The 25,285-nt window shown below is 37.4% G+C and overlaps 3 protein-coding genes and 1 pseudogene across 3 annotated transcripts; 3 read left to right on the forward strand and 1 right to left on the reverse strand.

Annotated features, from left to right (window-relative positions):
* Positions 1–1,691: 1,691 nt before the first annotated feature.
* On the forward strand, positions 1,692–3,335 carry LOC116028069. Its single transcript, XM_031269863.1, has 2 exons — positions 1,692–2,934; positions 3,243–3,335. The coding sequence occupies exon 1, from the start codon at positions 1,744–1,746 to the stop codon at positions 2,542–2,544; it is 801 nt and encodes a 266-aa protein (XP_031125723.1). The 5' UTR covers positions 1,692–1,743; the 3' UTR covers positions 2,545–2,934; positions 3,243–3,335.
* Positions 2,582–5,052, forward strand: LOC116026959. Its single transcript, XM_031268385.1, has 6 exons — positions 2,582–2,728; positions 2,835–3,125; positions 3,243–3,379; positions 3,724–3,933; positions 3,980–4,036; positions 4,188–5,052. The coding sequence occupies exons 1-6, from the start codon at positions 2,582–2,584 to the stop codon at positions 5,050–5,052; spliced, it is 1,707 nt and encodes a 568-aa protein (XP_031124245.1).
* Positions 5,053–7,865: 2,813 nt separating this feature from the next.
* LOC116026960 (uncharacterized mitochondrial protein AtMg00810-like) lies at positions 7,866–9,861 on the forward strand. The gene is made up of 3 exons (XM_031268386.1): positions 7,866–7,896; positions 9,198–9,496; positions 9,598–9,861. Exons 1-3 carry the CDS (start codon positions 7,866–7,868, stop codon positions 9,859–9,861), a joined length of 594 nt encoding a protein of 197 aa, XP_031124246.1.
* Positions 9,862–10,166: 305 nt separating this feature from the next.
* On the reverse strand, positions 10,167–11,341 carry LOC116026961 (annotated as a pseudogene).
* Between the last annotated feature and the right edge of the window lie 13,944 nt (positions 11,342–25,285).

Raw genomic sequence — 25,285 nt, forward strand, 5'->3', positions numbered from 1 at the left:
AAAAGATCGGTCCGAGGGCCATAACGGGCACCTTGCTCCTGTAGTGGGCACCTTGCTCCAACAAATCGGTTCGAAGACCGTAACGGGCACCTTGCTCCCGTAGTTTTTTTCTGACTTTTCGATCGTAGCGTTTTTTTCGACCGCCGTCATAATTATGCCGGGATATGACCTCGAGCTTACAATGCCAGTGGTGGACAGGCCGACCTAACCGGGCTTATTACATTTTATTTTTCTATTACAAATTTCTAAGTACAATGCTATATCTATACAAATTTTACAATGTGACAATAATTTAAGAAAAAAAAATCTAAAAATTTCGAAAAAGACCCCGAACTGCTCACTTAAAATTTATGCAAGCATTTTTAATCGGGTACATGACTCTGAGTCCGAGGACGGGATTAGTCAGCTACGCCCAGCTCGCGATCATCGAAATGATATGCTCGGTGCGACATAGCTTTGGGCTTCTAAATGACAACTCTGTTTCCGGTCTCCCAACCTCGCTTTAGTGATGAATTTGTTTACCAGAGTTCATCATGCTGTTGCAATAGCTCTAGATGGCGTGCTTGTGAGCTTTTATTTCAGCTCAGATAATGTTTTGGTCGGTGAGTTCTAAGCGGATGGAAGCGGATCCCAACCACAACTGACCTTCATGCACGTACCGGTTTCAACATTTTAACATTTACAACGATAGTCTGTTGAGGTGCTCATTTGCTCGAGAATGGGGGGTTCTTGATCTTAGTCACTAGCCCGGCAACGATTCTAGAGAACATAGTCGGAGAATTGAGCACACGAAGTCGGGAAGTCAATCGGTGCTATTGGAGGTTGCCTATAGCTCTGGGTCTTGAAATCTCCTCCTTGGCCGGTCGTACTCCGATCGGTTGAGACTGATGCAGAATGGCAGATGATCTTTAGGTTGGTAGTTCATACTCAATCTGCCCCGAACTCTTGCAAAAGATTTGTTAATGGCCTATGTTTACGCAAAGAGTATGGAGATATCATTGCAACAGCATGGAGCTTTGGCTCAGCTCGGTGAAGTTGGAAAGATACAGACAACCAATTCAGGCTAAACCCAGAGGTCTTTTTCAAGCAGACTTTCGGATTATCACTCAGGTTGTGCAATTTCTTGCCAAAATCTTGCTATCTCTTAGAAAAGAGCTTGCACAATTTCTTCTAGAAGACTCTTGCTTGCCGAATTCATTAGCAATTTCTAGCTTTCCAACCAATGGGCCACATCCAAACTTGCTTTATCTATTACAGCTGGATACTGAAGCTACATTAGATATTCTGCAATATGCATTTGTAGAAGATGTTCCACAATTGAACCATATTTCCGATGATTCAACCAATTCAAACACTGAATCAGCTGAAGTAATTGGTTTGTCTAACAATCAAAACTTGGTCCAAGAACTAGTAGATGTCTTAGCTGTAATTCTTGATGCAAGTTTCTTCCAAAGTAACTATTAGAGGAACAACATCAAGGTGGTATCTCAACAGAAAAGTCAGTGGCAGTTAGTACAGCTACAAGTAGCAGTTAGTTAGTTCAGCAAGTGGTTCAGTTCCTACCATCTGTTAACTGCAATATATATAGCATTATATAAACAATTCTGAACTAACCTCTAAAATACTGATGAGAATCTTGGCAACTTAGCAATGAAAGACATTTTTCTTCTCTGAGTTCAGTTCCTCCTGTATATGCTTTTTGTTCTCTTTCGTGATATGGTATCAGAGCTATAAGCTGCGTATATGGCATGGACAGGAGCAACAGTCAGATCATCGGCGATTCCAACGGTGGTCACCTCTCCAATCAGCACAAGTGCAGCGAACGAAACTCGTACTATTTTCGATCCAAACGACACCGCGAGTCCGTTCTCTCTACATCCAAATGAGAATCCATCTCTAATCTTAGTCTCTACTGTTCTTAATGGTAGAAAATATCATCTATGGGCTAGAGCAATGGATATGTCACTACTTTCGAAGAAAAAATTAGGGTTCGTTGATGGTACGATTGAGGTACCGAGCATAGATGACGTGAAATTTCCATATTGGAAAAGATGCAACAACATGGTTTCTACATGGATTACGCGGTCAGTATCACCAGAAATCGCTCAAACAATCCTCTGGCTCGGCACGGCAGCGAGGATTTGGAGTACGCTGAAAGCTAAGTTCAGCGAATCAGACATCTTTAAGATTTCTGATCTGCACGTAGAAATTCATCAAATCAGACAGGGTGATTTGAGTGTAAGTGCTTACTTTGCCAAATTACAGGTTCTATGGGATGAATTACAAGTTATTAGGCCACTACCTACCTGTAAATGTGCTAATAAGTGTAGTTGTGGGTTGTTGGACACCTTGCAAAACCATCTGGAATGTGATAATCTGTCTGTATTCTTGAGGGGCCTTAATGACAGTTATGGTTCTGTTCAATCTCAAATTGTGATGATGAAGCCCCTCCCTACTGATGATGAAGCCTTCATGATGGTTCAACAACAAGAACGAAGGATTAATGGTGGGATTGTAGGCCTACAGTTACCACATTTGGCATAAAATCTAGGAGCTGGGAGTGTATTTTTGGCACAGACCAATGGGAACAACTAAAGACCTAAGAAGTTCTACTCTAATGGAAACAAGAAACCAATCTGTACCTATTGTGGCTACACTCGACACACTGTGGAAAAGTGTTACAAGAAACATGGGTATCCACCCGGATGGAAACCAAGGACCAAGAATGGTGGGACAATCAACCAAGTGCAGCTCAATACCACTCAGATGACTACTGAGAATGCAGTTTCTTTGACTCAAGATGAATATTAGTTGTTCAAGCAACTATTGCACAGGGATATTGCTACACAAAGCTCACCTTTGGATGTGACTGGGGAGTAACACCTCAAGCTAATCTCATTGCTGCCAACTTTGCTCCCAACTCACAGCTTGAAGGTATTAATCCTAAACTTCGCTCTAAAAGCAAGATAGTCTGGATATTAGACAGTGGGGCTACTAATCATGTTGTCTGTCAACCCCATGTATTAACAAATGCTAAGAAAGTCCAAGGCATGTTCGTTGAACTACCAAATGGTGGTAAGGCTGATATTACACATATTGGATCTATTCATGCTGCCAATAATTTGGTTTTACAAAATGTATTTTGTTTTCCTGCATTCCATTACAATCTAGTATCAGTCAGTGAATTAATGAGGACATCTAAGTGCATATTGTTATTCCATTCTGAAACATGTGTTATACAGGATCAGAACCTTGGGATGAAGATTGGTATGGCTAGCTTGAAGAATGGCTTATATCAGTTAGTGAAGCCTGATTTTTTGTATCTTTTTGACAAAGTAGAACAAGTTAGGGTCAATGCTTGTACATCTGGCAGTCTTTGGCATGCTAGATTAGGACATTGTTCCTATGGAAAGATGAGTTTGTTACAATTGTCAAACACAGATCTCAAATTTAATAAAGAAATTCCTTGTGACATTTGTCATTTGGCCAAGCAAAAGAGACTCCCTTTTACTAATAGCTCTATTGTTTCTTCTGCATGCTTTGATCTTATACATATTGATATTTGGGGGCCATACCGTGTACACACTATATATGGACACCAATATTTCCTAACTATTGTAGATGATCATAGCAGGGCCACATGGGTGTACTTAATGAGAGGGAAGAATGAGGTCAGATCCCTTGTGAAAGGTTCTGTGCTTTTGTTCAAACACAATTTAATAGGGTAGTCAAATGCATTAGAACAGACAATGGTCAGGAGTTTAGAATGGATAATGTTTATCAAGAAAAGGGGATCATTCACCAGACTTCATGTGTTTACACCCCACAACAAAATAGTGTGGTTGAGAGGAAGCATGGTCACATTTTATCAGTTGCAAGGGCTCTCAAGTTTCAAGCTGGCTTGTCAGATGGTTTTTGGGGTGACTGCATCTTGTATGCAGTATACATTATCAACAAGTTACCTTCTATAACTTTGCAGGGTCAGATCCCACATCAAATTGTGTTTGACAGATCTCCACAGTTCAATCACCTCAAGGTATTTGGGTGCCTAGCCTATGTAGTATTGCAAAACAGGGGTCAAGGGAAGTTCTCTCCTAGGGCGAGAAAATGCTTATTCCTTGGAGATCCAAATGGAGTAAAATGATACAGAATGTATGATTTAAAGACTGGGAAATATTCATTTCCAGAGATGTTGTGTTTTATGAGGATATTTTCCCCTATAAAGCAAGTAGTTTAAGTGAAGAAAGCCACACTCAGGGTCCTATTTTTCCCACAGACAGCAACCTCATAACAGATGACACTATGCCTCAGAGAGCTCCTCATGAAGTGGATAAAACTTGTATTGACATCTCAACAGAATCAGATGCTCATGATGACAATTTGTCTGAGAATTCAACTAATGATTCCCATGTTTCCCAGCAGCAAGAACAACCCAGAAGATCTAGTAGGCAAGTATCCAGACTTGCTTACCTTAAGGACTACAGCTGCACACTTCCTGCCACCAGGATTTCCCCCTATACACTTTCTGCAGTTCTATCTTATGACAAGGTGTCCTCCAAATTTAAAGCCTTTGCCACAAATATTCTCAACAGCAAGGAGCCCAAATCATACAATGAGGCTATTAAACATGATTGTTGGAAGACTGCTATGCAAGCTGAGATAGATGCACTGCAAAGCAACAAGACTTGGGAGTTAACTACCCTCCCACCTTCCAAGCAGGCCATAGGTTGCAAGTGGGTTTATAAGGTGAAGTACAAGGCTGATGGGACTGTGGAGAGATGCAAAGCTAGGTTTGTGGAAAAGGGATATACCCAAACCTGTGGATTAGACTACATTGATACCTTTAGCCCAGTGGCCAAAGTCACTACCATTAGGACTTTGCTTGCTGTGGCATCGACAAGGAAATGGCAATTGCACCAACTGGATATTAATAATGCTTTCTTGCATGGGGATCTCCATGAAGAAGTGTACATGACTCTTCCTCCAGGCTTTGATCCTCAAAAACCAGGGCAGGTTTGCAGACTGACTAAATCCCTATATGGCTTGAAATAGGCTAGCAGACAGTGGAATGCCAAGTTACTACTGAGTTAGCAGGTATGGGTTTCAAATATGGGTTTCAAATAGGTTGTGTGTGATAATTCTCTGTTCACAAGGGGCTCTAGTGATAGGGGTGAGCATCGGTCGGTTTTCGGTTAATAACCAAAAATATTCTACCCCTCCCATAATCGATCGAAGTAACCGACTCACTACTTATAACCGAACCGACCGAAAACCGAAATTTTCGGTCGGTTACGGTCGGTTATTTGTAACCGAACTTAATCACCTAACGAGCTGTAATTTCTTTAAAATATTAGGCTAAACTCAAAAATATTAACACTAAAAATACATTACTATTTAAAGTAGTAAATAACATAAAAATTTGAAATCAAATGTCCATAAGTAATAAAAATTAAAGTCTAACAGTCCAAAATGCTCATTGCCAATCTTCTTAGTGCTTACAATCCAAAGTCAAAACATCATGGTCTTAAAATTACAAAACAAAAGATAATACTCCATAGTCCATAGAAATAAGAATTAAATTAAAAGTCTAAGAGTTCATAATTTAAAATATGCTCCATGCCAACTTGCCAAGTACCAAACTGCTACTTAGTGTTCACTGTCCAGTGTCCATGACTCCATGCTGCTCACTGCCTCAAAACATAAAAGAAAAATTAAAAAACACCATCTAAACTAACTTTGACCAATCTAAAAACACATACAAATATAAATATCAAGTATTGCAAAGCAAAACTAAATTATATTTTACCCATTTCTTCAATTGATTTTGGCATCTTATGAGTCAATCACACCATCCAAACTAACCTTTGACAAATCTAAAAACACATCACAAATTCACAATAAAGTTAGTATATTTTGACATAGAATCAAAAAGTAATAAAACATAACATATTATGAACTAGAAAACAAATACAAATAAAAAGTAAAACATACCTAAGTCAAACTTATCCATTTCGGCAATTTCATTCTCCATATCATCCTCACGTGCTCCTTGTCTTATCCAATCTTGAGTACAAATTAGTGCTTGCACTATTTTAGGAGTTAAAGAACTCCTATAAGTATCAAGAACACGTCCACCTGTACTAAAAGTTCATTCAGAAGCAACGGTTGATATGGGCATAGCTAATATATCACGAGTCATGGTTGATAAGATAGGAAACCGATGACTATTCTTCTTCCACCAAGCAAAAATATCAAAGTCGTCGTCATCTTCATCATTATCAAGTTCTTCATTAAGGTACCTATCCAATTCAGACTTTTGCTCTCCACAACCAATTTCAACCTTATACTTCTTAAAATCACTCTTGTTCTTCTTTCCTTTCCCCTTCCTTTGAGAGATATCATCAGTTAAAGATGAAGCATTACTAAGCCCTATACTCTCTCTTTGTGTAGATTGAGAAGATTGAGGTTGATGCATTTTTTTGTATTCTTCAAATAATTCAACCATTGCATTTCTAACTTTAGTAGACAAGATAGAAGCTTGATCCTTCAATTGATCCACATGATACATCTTCTTAAAACAAAAATCAACAAAAGTGTATTTGTATCTAGGATCAAGTACACATGCAATATAAAGCAACATATTCATTTTCTCCACATTCCCCATACTTTTCAACCATTCTTTTAGCCATTGCACTAAACTCACAATCACTACCTTGCAACCAACTACGTAAAGTAGAATAAACATCACAAACTTCATCAAGATAAACATTGGCAGTGATATACAAAGAACCAAATATCTTCACAATAAGATCATAAAAATGTTGCAAGAACATGCTTAATCTCTTAACACTTTCCCAATCTTCATGATTTGGAACACCATCACCAAATAAGAGGTCATGTTTATAATTAGGGTCAACTTCTTCAAATCTCTCAAATGCCCTCTCAAACTTTTGAGCTGAATCTAACATCAAGTAAGTGGAATTCCATCTAGTGCTCACATCTAATCTCAACAAAGCTTTAGATTGAATCTTTTCCATCTCAACGCATTCTTTAAATTTGAGCAATCTAGATGGTGATTGTCTAACATACCTTACAGCTCCCCTAACTTTAGCAATTGAATCATTCATATCTTTCATCCCATCCATGACAATAATGTTTATGATATGTGCAATGCATCTCATATGAAGATATTTCCCTTGTAGGACACTAGTACCCAAATTATTTAACTTTCTTCTCAAGTATCCTACCGTAACATCATTAGAACTAGCATTATCAACCGTAATGGTGAAAACATTATCAATGCCCCAATCACGCAAACACTTTTCAATTGCTTTACCCACATCCTCACCCTTATGACTTGTAATTGGAAAAAAGTTAATTATCCTTTTATGCAATTTCCAATCATTATCAATAAAATGACATGTAAGACACATGTAATTGACCCTTTGCAATGATGTCCAAGTATCAGTGGTGAGTGACACTCTAACAGAATGTGAGTGCAACAAAGTATTCAGATTTTTTTTCTCATCCAAATAAATATCATAGCAATCCCTAGCAATAGTCCAACGAGAAGGCATTTTAAATCTAGGACAAGCAATAAGCATATATTTTCTAAATCCCTTTGCTTCAACAAACTTAAAAGGTAATTCATCTTCAATAATCATTTAAGCTATAGCTCTCCTAAGAGCTTCTGCACTATATTTCCCAAAACTTATTGAAATCTCCCCTTCATTTCTTGTGCAAATTAATTTAGTTTGTGCAGGATCAGAACTAGTATGTGGGAATTTAGAACAACTTTTCAAATGAGCTTTCAATGAACTTGTCACATTCATTTTAGTGTCTGCAAACAGCCCTCTTTCACAATAATGACATCTAGCTTTGTGCTCACCACTATCTGTAATAAACTTATGGAAGTGATCCCATACCTCTAACCTTGGTTGTTTAGCTTTCGGTTTACTCTTTTCAACCCCACTAGTTGTACTTGTTCCACCCGTACTAGCCTTAGTTGCTCGTGCTTTTGCTTTTGTCCCTTTTCCTTTCTCAACTAATTCCGAATCTGTTAATGATGTCGATACCTAGTAAAAGCAAAAATAAAAAATTAAATAAGTTGAGTACCAAACAATCAACAATATTAAAGAACCAAACAGATAACAATTTTGAACCAGAATAGTTAAAGAAAACATGCCAGAACCAGAACAGTTAAAAAAACAAAAGCATGCCAGAACTACTATTTATCAAAATTTTATAACAAAACCAGAACACTTTATCACAAATTAACTATTTTGTATTTTATTTTAATCCTAATTGCCTAACAAACAAGAATTAAGCAATTGATCTTTTGTATTTTGTTTTAACCCTAATTACCTAACAAACCAGAATTAGGCATTGAATCATTGATAATGTACAACAAAACTACTAACCTTCTACTGATAATGTATAACAAAAAATAAAGAAACAAATACATATTACAGGTTATTTCACTAGAACAAAAAATGGTCTAAACAAAGCTAGAACAAAACTGGTAGAAGCCAAACAAATGCAAATGGAGAATTGGAGATTGAGAGAACTTACACTATGATTTGAAGGAGTAGGACTTGATCAACTCCCGGCAGACTGAAGGCGAAACTTCTTTTTAAGAGGCCTCATCGCAGTTCACAGGTTCATCGTCGTCGGCGTCGCGTAGAGAAGGGCAGAAGGCAGTAGTGCAGCACCGCAGACCACAGCTAGTCCCTGTCGCTGAAGTGTTGAACGGCTGACGGCGAACTGGCGATTGGCGAAGACTCGACTCTCTCGAACGAGCAGAATAGTGTAGGCAAAGTGGCGATTGGCGAAGTTGAGAAAAGGGAATTAGGGATTTAGGATTTTAGATAATCTAATTGTCTAAGTGGCTTAACACTATTGAGTACTGACTTGCTAAGTGGGCTACTGGACTTAGTATAATAGTATGGGCTTATTTGGACTGGGTTATGTTAAAAATTATTAAAATGAATGGGCTTTCTTCCTCGGTTTTTCGGTCGGTTTATTTTTTTCAGTCCAAAACCGATAACCAACCGAAAAACCAAAATGACCGATTTTTTTTTAAAGGCCATAACCGATAACCGAAATATTCGGTCGGTTTGGTAATCGGTCATCGGTTTTTCGGTCGGTCCGGTTTTTTTGCTCACCCCTATCTAGTGATACTTTTATTGCCTTGTTAGTATATGTTGATGACATAATATTGGCTAGCAGTGATGCAAACCAGATTCAGCAGATCAAGGGTCATCTACACTCTACTTTCCAAATAAAAGATTTGGGAAGTTTAAGATTTTTTCTTGGACTTGAAGTTGCAAGAAATCAAAGTGGAATATTGGTAACACAGAGGAAGTATGCCTTGGATTTGCTACAAGAAACAGGGTTTCTAGAAAGCAAACCTATGAGATGTCCTATGGTGCACACTACCAAACTTTGCAGAGCTGAGGGCACAGCATTGGAAGACAATACTCAATATAGGAGATTGGTAGGCAAGCTTCTCTACTTAACAATTACAAGGCCTGATATATGGTTTGATGTACAACAGTTATCTCAATTCTGGACAGTCCTACAACGCTTCATATGCAGGATGCACATAAGATATTAAGATATGTTAAGGGCTGTCATGGACAAGGTCTATTCTTCCCCACCAATTCCAGCCTTAAGTTGAGTGGGTTTGCTGATTTAGATTGGGAAGCCTGTCCAGACACTAGAAGGTCATTGACAGGGTTCTGCATGTTCTTGGGAGATGCCTTAGTGTCTTGGAAGTCTAAGATGCAAGTTTCTTCCAAAGTAACTATTAGAGGAACAACAGCAAGGTGGCATCTCAACAGAAAAGTCAGTGGCAGTTAGTACAGCTACAAGTAGCAGTTAGTTAGTTCAGCAAGTGGCAATTAGTTTTGCAGTTTGTTAATTGCAGTTCCTACCATCTTTTAACTGCAATATATATAGCATTGTATAAACAATTCTGAACTAACCTCTAAAATACTGATGAGAATCTTGGCAACTTAGCAATGAAAGACATTTTTCTTCTCTGAGTTCAGTTCCTCCTGTATATGTTTTTTGTTCTCTTTTGTGATAAACCCCTTGTAGTAGTGATGATGATAGATCCATTGATATCTGGCCTTCAAACATAGAGAGAGATTATATTTTGGACTTCATTGCTTACTATGTTTCTTGAATTGATGCGGAATTTCCAACAAATTAAATGTTGATGACATTGTCAAGCCGGTTGGTGGAATATCACACACGCTTGACTTCACATTGTTGGGGATCCACTCCACAAAGTAGGATGAGTTCTTATCTGGACGTTTATCATCTGTTCATCCACCTCCTTTGTGCTCATTTTCCCATATTTGTTGAGTAAGTTCCGGGACAGTGAGAAATTGGAGATGTATTGTTGTGACCCACGAGAGGTGAGTGGTGCAAATCCCACCATGAAGAAATGACGACGTGGGAAAGGAATCAAATTCACGGCCAGCCTCCGAATGTCTGAGCTCAGCTGCCCAAGGAATCTCAAGCAGCAAGTAATTCCACCAATGGTTGAGGTTGCCAAAGCTTGGAGTGCTGAGTTTCAAGGTCCTGAAACAGATATCATAGAGTGTTTCGTCATCAAGGACCATGCATCCATTTGCATTCTCCACCAATTGATGAACAGAGAGTTTGGCATTATATGGCTCTACAGTCGTTCGTTCAGGTGGTGCTCGGGTAGTCGGTAGCTCGAGACTGCTTAGACTATGCCGGAGGTTCGTCCATCTTAGTCGGCGTGGTCAGACCGTGGTCGACGATCGGAACCGAACTAGGAGAATCTGGCAATGCGCCCATGTGCACATTTTTCTCTTTCCCCCATTCTGTATGTATATGATCGTCACCTTTCTTCCCTCGGTAGGATTTCAGTATCAATCAATAAAGCTTTGCTTATTCTCTTCACATGTGAGCTCCTCCATCAGAACGCGACCAATGACCGGTATTGCTGAATCGATTAATTTTCCCATGTTCGATTGATGCGAGCACTTAGTATTGAATGACAACGGCGCAGCCACGGTCTCTTGATGATCGGTGACCGGTGCAATATTTTGTGCGATGATCGGCAGTGCCATGCGAATTCTTCAATCCCCGGAGCCACGTGCAGGTTGCATGTCTTTTCCTCTTTCTTATTTTGCTTCTTTCCTTTTCTATCTCTTTCCCCTATCTTGAATTTTGCGCTTCACCGCCATTATCCACCAACCAACCTGCATGCACTCATTGAATTTCCTATTGGACCGCCCACACTCCCCATTAGAAGAGAGCGGTTCTCAGAAGCCACGCTGCATGTCCTCACAAACGCCTCCATGGGCGAAGAGTAGGATCGAACCAACGACGGCCACGGAGGTACTGATTGGTCTTCTGCTTGGATCGGTGTAGAAACGCAATGGCGAGCGGCAGTGATGCATGGCCAAGATCGCAGTGACGGGTGGCAGGGCTGGAATCTCCGGCCGCGTGACTAGTTCGCACCGGACTGCGGCTGCTCCGGCTAGGATTCGAGGAATACAGAGTGAAATGCAACACCAGGCTGTAACTCCTCAAACCCGCTCTCTGAAATACATTCAAGAGGAAAACCAGGATCACATAGCAGTCCGTCAGCCGTAAGGAATTCATCATGGCCTCCAAAAAGAAGAAAACCCAGGCCAAGCACCACCCTTCGACAGCATTGGTTGCAAGCCTCTCTCAATAGACTGAAGCGACGATGATAGAGTTTATGATGGTGAAGATGAAATCTCTCAACAGGGTCAAAGAAACCAACTTCTCGTGCATGCAATAGATCCCAAATATGCAACATCAAACTGAAAAGAAGGAGGCAATGGAAGTTTAAAGGGACACAGCTTTTCGTCGAATCTCCACGGACGGCGCCAATGATAACGTTAATTCTTGCATTTGCTCATGCATATCAATCACGTAGAGGAATTGTATGAAAAATATAGTGTAAATTCCGTGTCTGGTTCTCAATTCTTCTTTTTTATTCATTGTCTGAACCATTTAGAGAGAAGAGAGAAAACAATGCTTGTTGGGTATTTTTAGATAGAGGAAGAAAAGGCCAAAAGTCCTCTAACTTGAAGGGTTAGGACCTTTTTATAGGCTCATACCCGTACTCGTATACCGACATACGTATAAAGTACCTATGGTCGTATAACCGGGGCATATTCCCTATCACTTTCGATTAATACGTGCCTTCTTCTTTTACTCTCAACACAGAACATCAATTAATAGCCCAACATCAATCAAATATGTTTTCTCAAAACTCGCTTCTCTATTTTATTAATTTGGTTATGCAATTCTAGAGTTTATTTACAACGTGTTACATGAATTTTCAAAAGTAACATTTGAATTTGGTCGTTTAGGATTTATAATAATAATAATATGTATGGACATTTTAGACTCTATACTACTTATTTTCCTTTCAATTCCCATATATACCAAACATTGGAATTGAAATTTCCAGTAATTATATTCCTACAAACCAAACACTGGAATTTAAATTATCACTTTATTCACTTATATTCATCTCACATAGAATTGCAATTCCTTTCCCACCTAATTCCCTCCCTCCAACCAAACGCTTGTGAAGTAATATAAGAAATACATTTGGTTTTATTTTAGATTTTAATTAAATATTACCATAATTATATTTAGTAATTTATCATATCTAAAATTCTTACTTTAATAATATTAATCATACCATATTTATTACTGATAAAAAAGAGTAAAGCAGGAAATAACAAGAAGACACTGCAATTTTTAACGCAGTTGGAGAACACTCCTAATCTGCGGGGCCACGCCCAAAAACTTTTTCACTAAAGATCAACCTGTGGTTTTCACACTTACAAGGTTCAATGAATTACAAGACTAGGTCTGCTACCTATCTAAACATTAACCTTATAACAACTCTCTGAAAAAGTTTACAAATACAATTTAAGCTAATTCGACCAATTACATAAACTGTAAACCAACCTGGGTATAACAACAATTGTGCTTGACTTTTTGGAGCTGACTACCCCGGATTTAGCACGCCATTCTTGGACTTTGATTATTTGAAGTTTCCTGATTTAATCTCTCGTATTTTCTGAATTCTGAAACTTCACCTTTTTTCTTCATTACATAGGACCCTATTTATAGGGATGAGTTTCCTAAAATCACGCTATGCACTCCTCCATGATCTGATGTGCACCACTTGATTTTCTCCATGATCTCCTAATTTTGAGGAGACTTTTTCTTCCATCATACATTTGAGAAGGAGACTTTTTCATCCATCTTACATTTGAGAAACATATGCCAATATACCATAATATGCAATATCATATATCATAATATAAAATATCATATATAAGCTATGTACGTGGATCTATATTATGGATATACATATATATATATTGCTATGTGCGAAGGAATATATATATGTGTAAATTACATAGAGTGTATGAAAATATATATATATATTATGAGACCCAATGTATAAATATATATATATATTATGGAACCCAACAATCTCCCCCTTTGGCATATGTTTAATCAAATACTAGTATCTCCCCCTATGAAAGTGACTCCCCCTAACCAGATACAGGGTTAACTCCCCCTTTTGATAAACATGCAGCCAACGACGAATCTAATGGCAGTAAGCAGAATTCAATGCATCAAACCACTAGAAAGAGTAAATGAATATCAAGATAGTAAAGCAGTAGATTGAGGATGCAGGGTGCATGGAATGTAGAAAAGGAGACGTAAGGAATAGATCTCTGGATAGCTTTCACACCGGACTCGTCTCAGGTTCCGGGTAGCCCTCTTCCAGGAAGAAGACACCACACTAGACAGCTTTCACGCCAGGCTCTTCTCAGGTTCGTTGAACCATATTAAGCACTGGGTAGCCCTCTTCTAGTTAAAAAAAGAAATATTGAGTTCAACCGGTGAAAGATAATAGAAGATATTGATCAAGTAAAAAGCAAGAGAACAGAATATATATATGGCATTTCGGCACAGGGTGCAAAGAGAGTATCGGGGAAGAACGAACGACAATGTCAATGGAAAATACTGCTAAACGATCGAAATTCAACATAAACTCTAAAAGTGATAACTGCAAGGAATGCTAAAGTGTGACCATAAGATGTTACCAAGTAGACAGTAGTTTATTAGCTTCCACCAGGTGAACGAGTACCCGCACTTGCGGGTGCAGGAAGTTGAGATTTTAGGACCGTCAAATAGGTCTCAATTTGGTTTTCTCGGGCGAGCATATGTTCCCTCTGATTCCGGCTTAACTGTAGTTCGGACTCTAGAAACTGAATGGTCATAGTGGTGAAGTCTGGACCAGGGCTTGTAAGCAAGGAAGATGTAGGGCCATCGGAACCAACCACATGAGAGTCCTGGAGCAGTCAGAGGACTTCCAGACCTTGCAATCAAAGACAAATCTCAAGTCTGCGGACCGTGTCAGCAAGGCAAGCAAACCAGGATGTCCCATAAAAGGTTAGAACACATTCCTACTACTAAAACTCTTGAATTACTTCATATGGATCTTATTGGACCAACTCAGGTTGAGAGTTTAGGCGGAAAGAAATATGTGTTAGTCTGTGTAGATGATTTTTCACGTTTTACTTGGATTGACTTTTTAAAAGAAAAATCTGACACCTTTAATGCTTTTGAAAAAATCTGCTTAAGACTGCAAAGGGAAAAAGAAACGCAGATTGTAAAAATCATAAGGATAAAAAGTGACCATGGTAAGGAGTTTGAAAACAATAGGTTTAGTGACTTCTGTAATCAGACTGGCATACAACATGAATTTTCTGCTCCTAAAACACCACAACAAAACGGAGTTGTGGAAAGGAAAAACAGAACTCTACAAGAGATGGCAAGAGTGATGCTACTCACCAACAATATCTCTAAAAGGTTCTGGGCTGAAGCAATGAACACTGCCTGTCACATTATAAACAGGGTTGTTTTAAGACCAGGTACCAAAACTACCCCATATGAACTATGGAAAGGAAGAACACCTAATCTAAAATACTTTCATGTGTTTGGTAGTACATGCTATATTTTGAATGACAGGGAACAGAGAGGCAAGTTTGATGCTAAAAGTGATGAAGGAATCTTTTTGGGATAATCGTTAACCCTGTATCTGGTTAGGGGGAGTCACTTTCATAGGGGGAGATACTAGTATTTGATTAAACATATGCCAAAGGGGGAGATTGTTGGGTTCCATAATATATATATATATTTATACATTGGGTCTCATAATATATATATATATTTTCATACACTCTATGTAATTTACACATATATATATTCCTTCGCACATAGCAATATATATATATGTATATCCATAATATAGATCCACGTACATAGCTTATATATGATATTTTATATTATGATATATGATATTGCATATTATGGTATATTGGCATATGTTTCTCAAATGTAAGATGGATGAAAAAGTCTCCTTCTCAAATGTATGATGGAAGAAAAAGTCTCCTCAAAATTAGGAGATCATGGAGAAAATCAAGTGGTGCACATCAGATCATGGAGAAGTGCGTAGCGTGATTTTAGGAAACTCATCCCTATAAATAGGGTCCTATGTAATGAAGAAAAAAGGTGAAGTTTCAGAATTCAGAAAATACGAGAGATTAAATCAGGAAACTTCAAATAATCAAGGTCCAAGAATGGCGTGCTAAATCCGGGGTAGTCAGCTCCAAAAAGTCAAGCACAATTGTTGTTATACCCAGGTTGGTTTACAGTTTATGTAATTGGTCGAATTAGCTTAAATTGTATTTGTAAACTTTTTCAGAGAGTTGTTATAAGGTTAATGTTTAGATAGGTAGCAGACCTAGTCTTGTAATTCATTGAACCTTGTAAGTGTGAAAACCACAGGTTGATCTTTAGTGAAAAAGTTTTTGGGCGTGGCCCCGCAGATTAGGAGTGTTCTCCAACTGCGTTAAAAATTGCAGTGTCTTCTTGTTATTTCCTGCTTTACTCTTTTTTATCAATGGGTATCAGAGCAGTGTCGCTTAATTTATTAGCGAGATCCTAGGGAGAATCGAATATTGTTTAGCAGAATGGAAGAGGGGGCATCAATTTCGAGGCCTCCATTACTAAAAGGTGTGAGTAATTATGCTTTCTGGAAGGCCAGAATGAAGGCATTCATAAAATCACTAGATGAGGAGTGTTGGGATGCCGTAGAAACTGGTTGGACCCCACCAACAATCACTACACTAAATGAGGAAACGACAAAACCAGTAAGCAGGTGGACGACAGAAGAGAAAAGAGCATCATCCGCGAACAACAGAGCTTTGAACGCAATACACAGCGCCATGAGTCCAGACCAATTCATGTTAATATCAGCCACAGATCAGGCTAAGGGTGCTTGGGATGCACTAGAAACTCACTTTGAAGGTACTGGATCTGTAAAAATGTCTAAAATACAGATGCTTATGTCTCAATATGAGAGTCTGCGGATGGAGGACACGGAGACTGTCTCTGAGTTTAGTGCTCGGATCAAAAGCTTGACAAATAACGCATTTAATCTAGGGGAACCGTTTGATGAAGAGAAAATGGTTCGTAAGGTGTTGCGGTCACTACCTCCAAAGTTTAAAATGCAAGCAATTGCTATTAAACAATCTACAGACTTGAAAACACTGTCACTCGACGCATTGATGGGAAATTTGCAAACTTTTGAGATGGAGTTAGAAGAGGAAGATAAGCACACAAAGAAAAACAAGGGAGTGGCTTTCGGTGTCACGACACAACATACAGGCTCAGATTCTGAATCAGATGAGGCTATGGCATTGTTGACCAAGAAGTTTACAAAATTTCTAAAGAAGACCAGAGGTCGAGGAAACACTAAAGGCTCAAACTCTAGAAGTGAAGGATTTGGGAATAATCAAAGAGTAAAGCAGGAAATAACAAGAAGACACTGCAATTTTTAACGCAGTTGGAGAACACTCCTAATCTGCGGGGCCACGCCCAAAAACTTTTTCACTAAAGATCAACCTGTGGTTTTCACACTTACAAGGTTCAATGAATTACAAGACTAGGTCTGCTACCTATCTAAACATTAACCTTATAACAACTCTCTGAAAAAGTTTACAAATACAATTTAAGCTAATTCGACCAATTACATAAACTGTAAACCAACCTGGGTATAACAACAATTGTGCTTGACTTTTTGGAGCTGACTACCCCGGATTTAGCACGCCATTCTTGGACCTTGATTATTTGAAGTTTCCTGATTTAATCTCTCGTATTTTCTGAATTCTGAAACTTCACCTTTTTTCTTCATTACATAGGACCCTATTTATAGGGATGAGTTTCCTAAAATCACGCTACGCACTTCTCCATGATCTGATGTGCACCACTTGATTTTCTCCATGATCTCCTAATTTTGAGGAGACTTTTTCTTCCATCATACATTTGAGAAGGAGACTTTTTCATCCATCTTACATTTGAGAAACATATGCCAATATACCATAATATGCAATATCATATATCATAATATAAAATATCATATATAAGCTATGTACGTGGATCTATATTATGGATATACATATATATATATTGCTATGTGCGAAGGAATATATATATGTGTAAATTACATAGAGTGTATGAAAATATATATATATATTATGAGACCCAATGTATAAATATATATATATATTATGGAACCCAACAATCTCCCCCTTTGGCATATGTTTAATCAAATACTAGTATCTCCCCCTATGAAAGTGACTCCCCCTAACCAGATACAGGGTTAACGATTATCCCAAAAAGATTCCTTCATCACTTTTAGCATCAAACTTGCCTCTCTGTTCCCTGTCATTCAAAATATAGCATGTACTACCAAACACATGAAAGTATTTTAGATTAGGTGTTCTTCCTTTCCATAGTTCATATGGGGTAGTTTTGGTACCTGGTCTTAAAACAACCCTGTTTATAATGTGACAGGCAGTGTTCATTGCTTCAGCCCAGAACCTTTTAGAGATATTGTTGGTGAGTAGCATCACTCTTGCCATCTCTTGTAGAGTTCTGTTTTTCCTTTCCACAACTCCGTTTTGTTGTGGTGTTTTAGGAGCAGAAAATTCATGTTGTATGCCAGTCTGATTACAGAAGTCACTAAACCTATTGTTTTCAAACTCCTTACCATGGTCACTTTTTATCCTTATGATTTTTACAATCTGCGTTTCTTTTTCCCTTTGCAGTCTTAAGCAGATTTTTTCAAAAGCATTAAAGGTGTCAGATTTTTCTNAGAAAAATCTGACACCTTTAATGCTTTTGAAAAAATCTGCTTAAGACTGCAAAGGGAAAAAGAAACGCAGATTGTAAAAATCATAAGGATAAAAAGTGACCATGGTAAGGAGTTTGAAAACAATAGGTTTAGTGACTTCTGTAATCAGACTGGCATACAACATGAATTTTCTGCTCCTAAAACACCACAACAAAACGGAGTTGTGGAAAGGAAAAACAGAACTCTACAAGAGATGGCAAGAGTGATGCTACTCACCAACAATATCTCTAAAAGGTTCTGGGCTGAAGCAATGAACACTGCCTGTCACATTATAAACAGGGTTGTTTTAAGACCAGGTACCAAAACTACCCCATATGAACTATGGAAAGGAAGAACACCTAATCTAAAATACTTTCATGTGTTTGGTAGTACATGCTATATTTTGAATGACAGGGAACAGAGAGGCAAGTTTGATGCTAAAAGTGATGAAGGAATCTTTTTGGGATAATCGTTAACCCTGTATCTGGTTAGGGGGAGTCACTTTCATAGGGGGAGATACTAGTATTTGATTAAACATATGCCAAAGGGGGAGATTGTTGGGTTCCATAATATATATATATATTTATACATTGGGTCTCATAATATATATATATATTTTCATACACTCTATGTAATTTACACATATATATATTCCTTCGCACATAGCAATATATATATATGTATATCCATAATATAGATCCACGTACATAGCTTATATATGATATTTTATATTATGATATATGATATTGCATATTATGGTATATTGGCATATGTTTCTCAAATGTAAGATGGATGAAAAAGTCTCCTTCTCAAATGTATGATGGAAGAAAAAGTCTCCTCAAAATTAGGAGATCATGGAGAAAATCAAGTGGTGCACATCAGATCATGGAGAAGTGCGTAGCGTGATTTTAGGAAACTCATCCCTATAAATAGGGTCCTATGTAATGAAGAAAAAAGGTGAAGTTTCAGAATTCAGAAAATACGAGAGATTAAATCAGGAAACTTCAAATAATCAAGGTCCAAGAATGGCGTGCTAAATCCGGGGTAGTCAGCTCCAAAAAGTCAAGCACAATTGTTGTTATACCCAGGTTGGTTTACAGTTTATGTAATTGGTCGAATTAGCTTAAATTGTATTTGTAAACTTTTTCAGAGAGTTGTTATAAGGTTAATGTTTAGATAGGTAGCAGACCTAGTCTTGTAATTCATTGAACCTTGTAAGTGTGAAAACCACAGGTTGATCTTTAGTGAAAAAGTTTTTGGGCGTGGCCCCGCAGATTAGGAGTGTTCTCCAACTGCGTTAAAAATTGCAGTGTCTTCTTGTTATTTCCTGCTTTACTCTTTTTTATCAATGGGTATCAGAGCAGTGTCGCTTAATTTATTAGCGAGATCCTAGGGAGAATCGAATATTGTTTAGCAGAATGGAAGAGGGGGCATCAATTTCGAGGCCTCCATTACTAAAAGGTGTGAGTAATTATGCTTTCTGGAAGGCCAGAATGAAGGCATTCATAAAATCACTAGATGAGGAGTGTTGGGATGCCGTAGAAACTGGTTGGACCCCACCAACAATCACTACACTAAATGAGGAAACGACAAAACCAGTAAGCAGGTGGACGACAGAAGAGAAAAGAGCATCATCCGCGAACAACAGAGCTTTGAACGCAATACACAGCGCCATGAGTCCAGACCAATTCATGTTAATATCAGCCACAGATCAGGCTAAGGGTGCTTGGGATGCACTAGAAACTCACTTTGAAGGTACTGGATCTGTAAAAATGTCTAAAATACAGATGCTTATGTCTCAATATGAGAGTCTGCGGATGGAGGACACGGAGACTGTCTCTGAGTTTAGTGCTCGGATCAAAAGCTTGACAAATAACGCATTTAATCTAGGGGAACCGTTTGATGAAGAGAAAATGGTTCGTAAGGTGTTGCGGTCACTACCTCCAAAGTTTAAAATGCAAGCAATTGCTATTAAACAATCTACAGACTTGAAAACACTGTCACTCGACGCATTGATGGGAAATTTGCAAACTTTTGAGATGGAGTTAGAAGAGGAAGATAAGCACACAAAGAAAAACAAGGGAGTGGCTTTCGGTGTCACGACACAACATACAGGCTCAGATTCTGAATCAGATGAGGCTATGGCATTGTTGACCAAGAAGTTTACAAAATTTCTAAAGAAGACCAGAGGTCGAGGAAACACTAAAGGCTCAAACTCTAGAAGTGAAGGATTTGGGAATAATCAAAGAGTAAAGCAGGAAATAACAAGAAGACACTGCAATTTTTAACGCAGTTGGAGAACACTCCTAATCTGCGGGGCCACGCCCAAAAACTTTTTCACTAAAGATCAACCTGTGGTTTTCACACTTACAAGGTTCAATGAATTACAAGACTAGGTCTGCTACCTATCTAAACATTAACCTTATAACAACTCTCTGAAAAAGTTTACAAATACAATTTAAGCTAATTCGACCAATTACATAAACTGTAAACCAACCTGGGTATAACAACAATTGTGCTTGACTTTTTGGAGCTGACTACCCCGGATTTAGCACGCCATTCTTGGACNGTCCAAGAATGGCGTGCTAAATCCGGGGTAGTCAGCTCCAAAAAGTCAAGCACAATTGTTGTTATACCCAGGTTGGTTTACAGTTTATGTAATTGGTCGAATTAGCTTAAATTGTATTTGTAAACTTTTTCAGAGAGTTGTTATAAGGTTAATGTTTAGATAGGTAGCAGACCTAGTCTTGTAATTCATTGAACCTTGTAAGTGTGAAAACCACAGGTTGATCTTTAGTGAAAAAGTTTTTGGGCGTGGCCCCGCAGATTAGGAGTGTTCTCCAACTGCGTTAAAAATTGCAGTGTCTTCTTGTTATTTCCTGCTTTACTCTTTGATTATTCCCAAATCCTTCACTTCTAGAGTTTGAGCCTTTAGTGTTTCCTCGACCTCTGGTCTTCTTTAGAAATTTTGTAAACTTCTTGGTCAACAATGCCATAGCCTCATCTGATTCAGAATCTGAGCCTGTATGTTGTGTCGTGACACCGAAAGCCACTCCCTTGTTTTTCTTTGTGTGCTTATCTTCCTCTTCTAACTCCATCTCAAAAGTTTGCAAATTTCCCATCAATGCGTCGAGTGACAGTGTTTTCAAGTCTGTAGATTGTTTAATAGCAATTGCTTGCATTTTAAACTTTGGAGGTAGTGACCGCAACACCTTACGAACCATTTTCTCTTCATCAAACGGTTCCCCTAGATTAAATGCGTTATTTGTCAAGCTTTTGATCCGAGCACTAAACTCAGAGACAGTCTCCGTGTCCTCCATCCGCAGACTCTCATATTGAGACATAAGCATCTGTATTTTAGACATTTTTACAGATCCAGTACCTTCAAAGTGAGTTTCTAGTGCATCCCAAGCACCCTTAGCCTGATCTGTGGCTGATATTAACATGAATTGGTCTGGACTCATGGCGCTGTGTATTGCGTTCAAAGCTCTGTTGTTCGCGGATGATGCTCTTTTCTCTTCTGTCGTCCACCTGCTTACTGGTTTTGTCGTTTCCTCATTTAGTGTAGTGATTGTTGGTGGGGTCCAACCAGTTTCTACGGCATCCCAACACTCCTCATCTAGTGATTTTATGAATGCCTTCATTCTGGCCTTCCAGAAAGCATAATTACTCACACCTTTTAGTAATGGAGGCCTCGAAATTGATGCCCCCTCTTCCATTCTGCTAAACAATATTCGATTCTCCCTAGGATCTCGCTAATAAATTAAGCGACACTGCTCTGATACCCATTGATAAAAAAGAGTAAAGCAGGAAATAACAAGAAGACACTGCAATTTTTAACGCAGTTGGAGAACACTCCTAATCTGCGGGGCCACGCCCAAAAACTTTTTCACTAAAGATCAACCTGTGGTTTTCACACTTACAAGGTTCAATGAATTACAAGACTAGGTCTGCTACCTATCTAAACATTAACCTTATAACAACTCTCTGAAAAAGTTTACAAATACAATTTAAGCTAATTCGACCAATTACATAAACTGTAAACCAACCTGGGTATAACAACAATTGTGCTTGACTTTTTGGAGCTGACTACCCCGGATTTAGCACGCCATTCTTGGACTTTGATTATTTGAAGTTTCCTGATTTAATCTCTCGTATTTTCTGAATTCTGAAACTTCACCTTTTTTCTTCATTACATAGGACCCTATTTATAGGGATGAGTTTCCTAAAATCACGCTATGCACTTCTCCATGATCTGATGTGCACCACTTGATTTTCTCCATGATCTCCTAATTTTGAGGAGACTTTTTCTTCCATCATACATTTGAGAAGGAGACTTTTTCATCCATCTTACATTTGAGAAACATATGCCAATATACCATAATATGCAATATCATATATCATAATATAAAATATCATATATAAGCTATGTACGTGGATCTATATTATGGATATACATATATATATATTGCTATGTGCGAAGGAATATATATATGTGTAAATTACATAGAGTGTATGAAAATATATATATATATTATGAGACCCAATGTATAAATATATATATATATTATGGAACCCAACAATTACTCAAATTATCAACTATAGTTTTAATATAATATAAACTAGTATTTTCACCCATGCATTGCACGTAATGGATTTGTTATAATATTTTAAGAATATTTGGATCGATATATAATTGTATAAATTATAACATCGAATATTATATAGTGCAATTGAAGAACTGAGTTAGATTGATTATGTTTTTTTTGATGTTATCATTGCTTGAATTCAAGTAAATAATTGTTAATTAATAACTAACTTGTAAATATAAGCATTCAGTGTTGAAACTTTAGAGATTTTATATATCAATGTTTAGAATTTGTATTAATTCGGCTAATTAGTTCGTTGTCTAGCAACTTAGTTATAAAAATTATTCGTACGGAAGATATATTTTCTATGCAGATATATAATAATTTTGTTATCTTTGTATAAAAAGAAAACATAATATCACTGTTTTACTCTTTATATTATGTTGTTCATCCAATTCGTTTCACTTAGGAATGGTATGGGCTTAGGGAATAAATTACAACGGAAGTAACATCTGGAGTCATTTCCGTTTTTTGTCCTATTGTTATTGGGGTATTGCCAATTTTAGTCCACATCATTAATTTTTGCCACAATGCGACCAGTCTTATTTAGTCCTTGCCACTTTTAGTCCACCGTTAAAATTTTCTTCAAATGACCATCCAAAATAGGGGTATTTTTGGTCTTTTCATGTTTTGGTCATCTCCTTGACCCTTTGCAGTGGTTTTCCTTACACATTTTCATCCAATGAAGAGGTTCGACGAAAGCCATGTGAGCCACATTACAAACCCATGGCTTTCGTCGAACCTCTTCATTAGATGAAAATGTTTAAGGAAAACCACTGCAAATGGTAAAAGAGATGATCAAAGCATGAAAAGACCAAAATATCCCTGTTTTGGACGATTATTTGACAAAAAATTTAACGGTGGACTAAAAGTGGCAAAGACTAAATAAGACTGGTCGCAATGTGGCAAAAATTAATGAAGTGGACTAAAATTGGCAATGCCTCAAAAACAGTAGGACCAAAAATGGAAATGACTCTAACATCTGAATTAGCAGTCACTTGATTTTTACTTGCAATAACAAGGTTAAATGAGTAAATGCATTTTTTAATGGGAAAATTGCACTTTTCGTTCCTAAGTTATAGGGTAACTTTAGAATTCCTCACTGAGTGTCGGTCATACTCACATTTCGTCTATGAGTTATACTAAAATTGTAAATTTCGTCCTAATATTTTATTAGTAAAGGGCATGGTTGAAAAAATCGCTATGCACTACTCAGGCGCTCGGGGAGCGCCTAGCGCCAAGGACTCCTAGGCGGGGATTAATCGGCACCCAGGACGCCTAGGCGGGGATTAATCGGTGCCTAGACGCCAGTGTATTTTTTTATTTTACTTTTTATTTTTTTAAAAATTGTTTAAGTATTTTCAATTTTTTAAATACTAATAATTATAAATTATATAATACTTTAAAAGTTAATACTAAAATATTAAGTATTATCCTAAACAATATCTAGAATTTGTACAATTTAGGGTTATTTCCCACAAAACGATATTGTTTTGAGTGAAATAACCCATTAAAAAAAGAAGAACAATAGTTAATTGCCCGACTAGGGCACTAGGCAGCCTAGTCGGCGCTTAGAAGGCCTAGGCGGTCAGCGTCTAAGCGACCTAGGCGACGTTTAGACCACCATTTAAGGTAATACGCTAGGCGGTCGGTTGGCGCCTAGCGCCTATGCGAGATTTTTGCAACACTAGTAAATGGACAAAAAGTGCAATGATAACTTAAGGACGAAAAATGAGTATAATCAACACTTTGAGACGAATTTTATAATTACCTTATAACTTAGAGATGAAAAATGCAATTTTTCTTAGAGATAAAATGTAATTTTTTTTTTTATAATCAGGTTTAGTGTTGATTTGAAGTTTTTAACTTTTTTTTTTTTTGAAAACAAAAAAAAAAAAAAAAGTTTTTAAACTTTTTTGGAAGGCGGACTTTCCACAATAGTTTTTTTTTTTTTTTTTTTTTCAAAAAAAAAAAAAAAAAAAAAGTTTTTAAACTTTTTTGGAAGGCGGACTTTCCACAATAGTTTTTTTTTTTTTTTTTTTTTCAAAAAAAAAAAAAAAAAAAAAGTTTTTAAACTTTTTTGGAAGGCGGACTTTCCACAATAGTTTTTTTTTTTTTTTTTTTTTCAAAAAAAAAAAAAAAAAAAAAGTTTTTAAACTTTTTTGGAAGGCGGACTTTCCACAATAGTTTTTTTTTTTTTTTTTTTTTCAAAAAAAAAAAAAAAAAAAAAGTTTTTAAACTTTTTTGGAAGGCGGACTTTCCACAATAGTTTTTTTTTTTTTTTTTTTTTCAAAAAAAAAAAAAAAAAAAAAGTTTTTAAACTTTTTTGGAAGGCGGACTTTCCACAATA

This window comes from Ipomoea triloba, chromosome 8, assembly GCF_003576645.1.
Source record: "Ipomoea triloba cultivar NCNSP0323 chromosome 8, ASM357664v1".
NCBI lineage: Eukaryota > Viridiplantae > Streptophyta > Magnoliopsida > Solanales > Convolvulaceae > Ipomoea > Ipomoea triloba.

Coding starts and splice junctions, on each gene's coding strand:
- LOC116026960 (XM_031268386.1), top strand. CDS start 7,866: ATGACATCTAGCTTTGTGCTCACCACTATCT. Junction 7,897..9,197: donor CTTTGTGCTCACCACTATCT/GTAATAAACTTA, acceptor TTGCCTTGTTAG/TATATGTTGATGACATAATA. Junction 9,497..9,597: donor ATACTCAATATAGGAGATTG/GTAGGCAAGCTT, acceptor CTTCATATGCAG/GATGCACATAAGATATTAAG.
- LOC116026959 (XM_031268385.1), top strand. CDS start 2,582: ATGGGAACAACTAAAGACCTAAGAAGTTCTACTCTAATGGAAACAAGA. Junction 3,380..3,723: donor TGTACATCTGGCAGTCTTTG/GCATGCTAGATT, acceptor ACAATTTAATAG/GGTAGTCAAATGCATTAGAA. Junction 4,037..4,187: donor CACAGTTCAATCACCTCAAG/GTATTTGGGTGC, acceptor ATTCATTTCCAG/AGATGTTGTGTTTTATGAGG.
- LOC116028069 (XM_031269863.1), top strand. CDS start 1,744: ATGGCATGGACAGGAGCAACAGTCAGATCATCGGCGATTCCAACGGTG.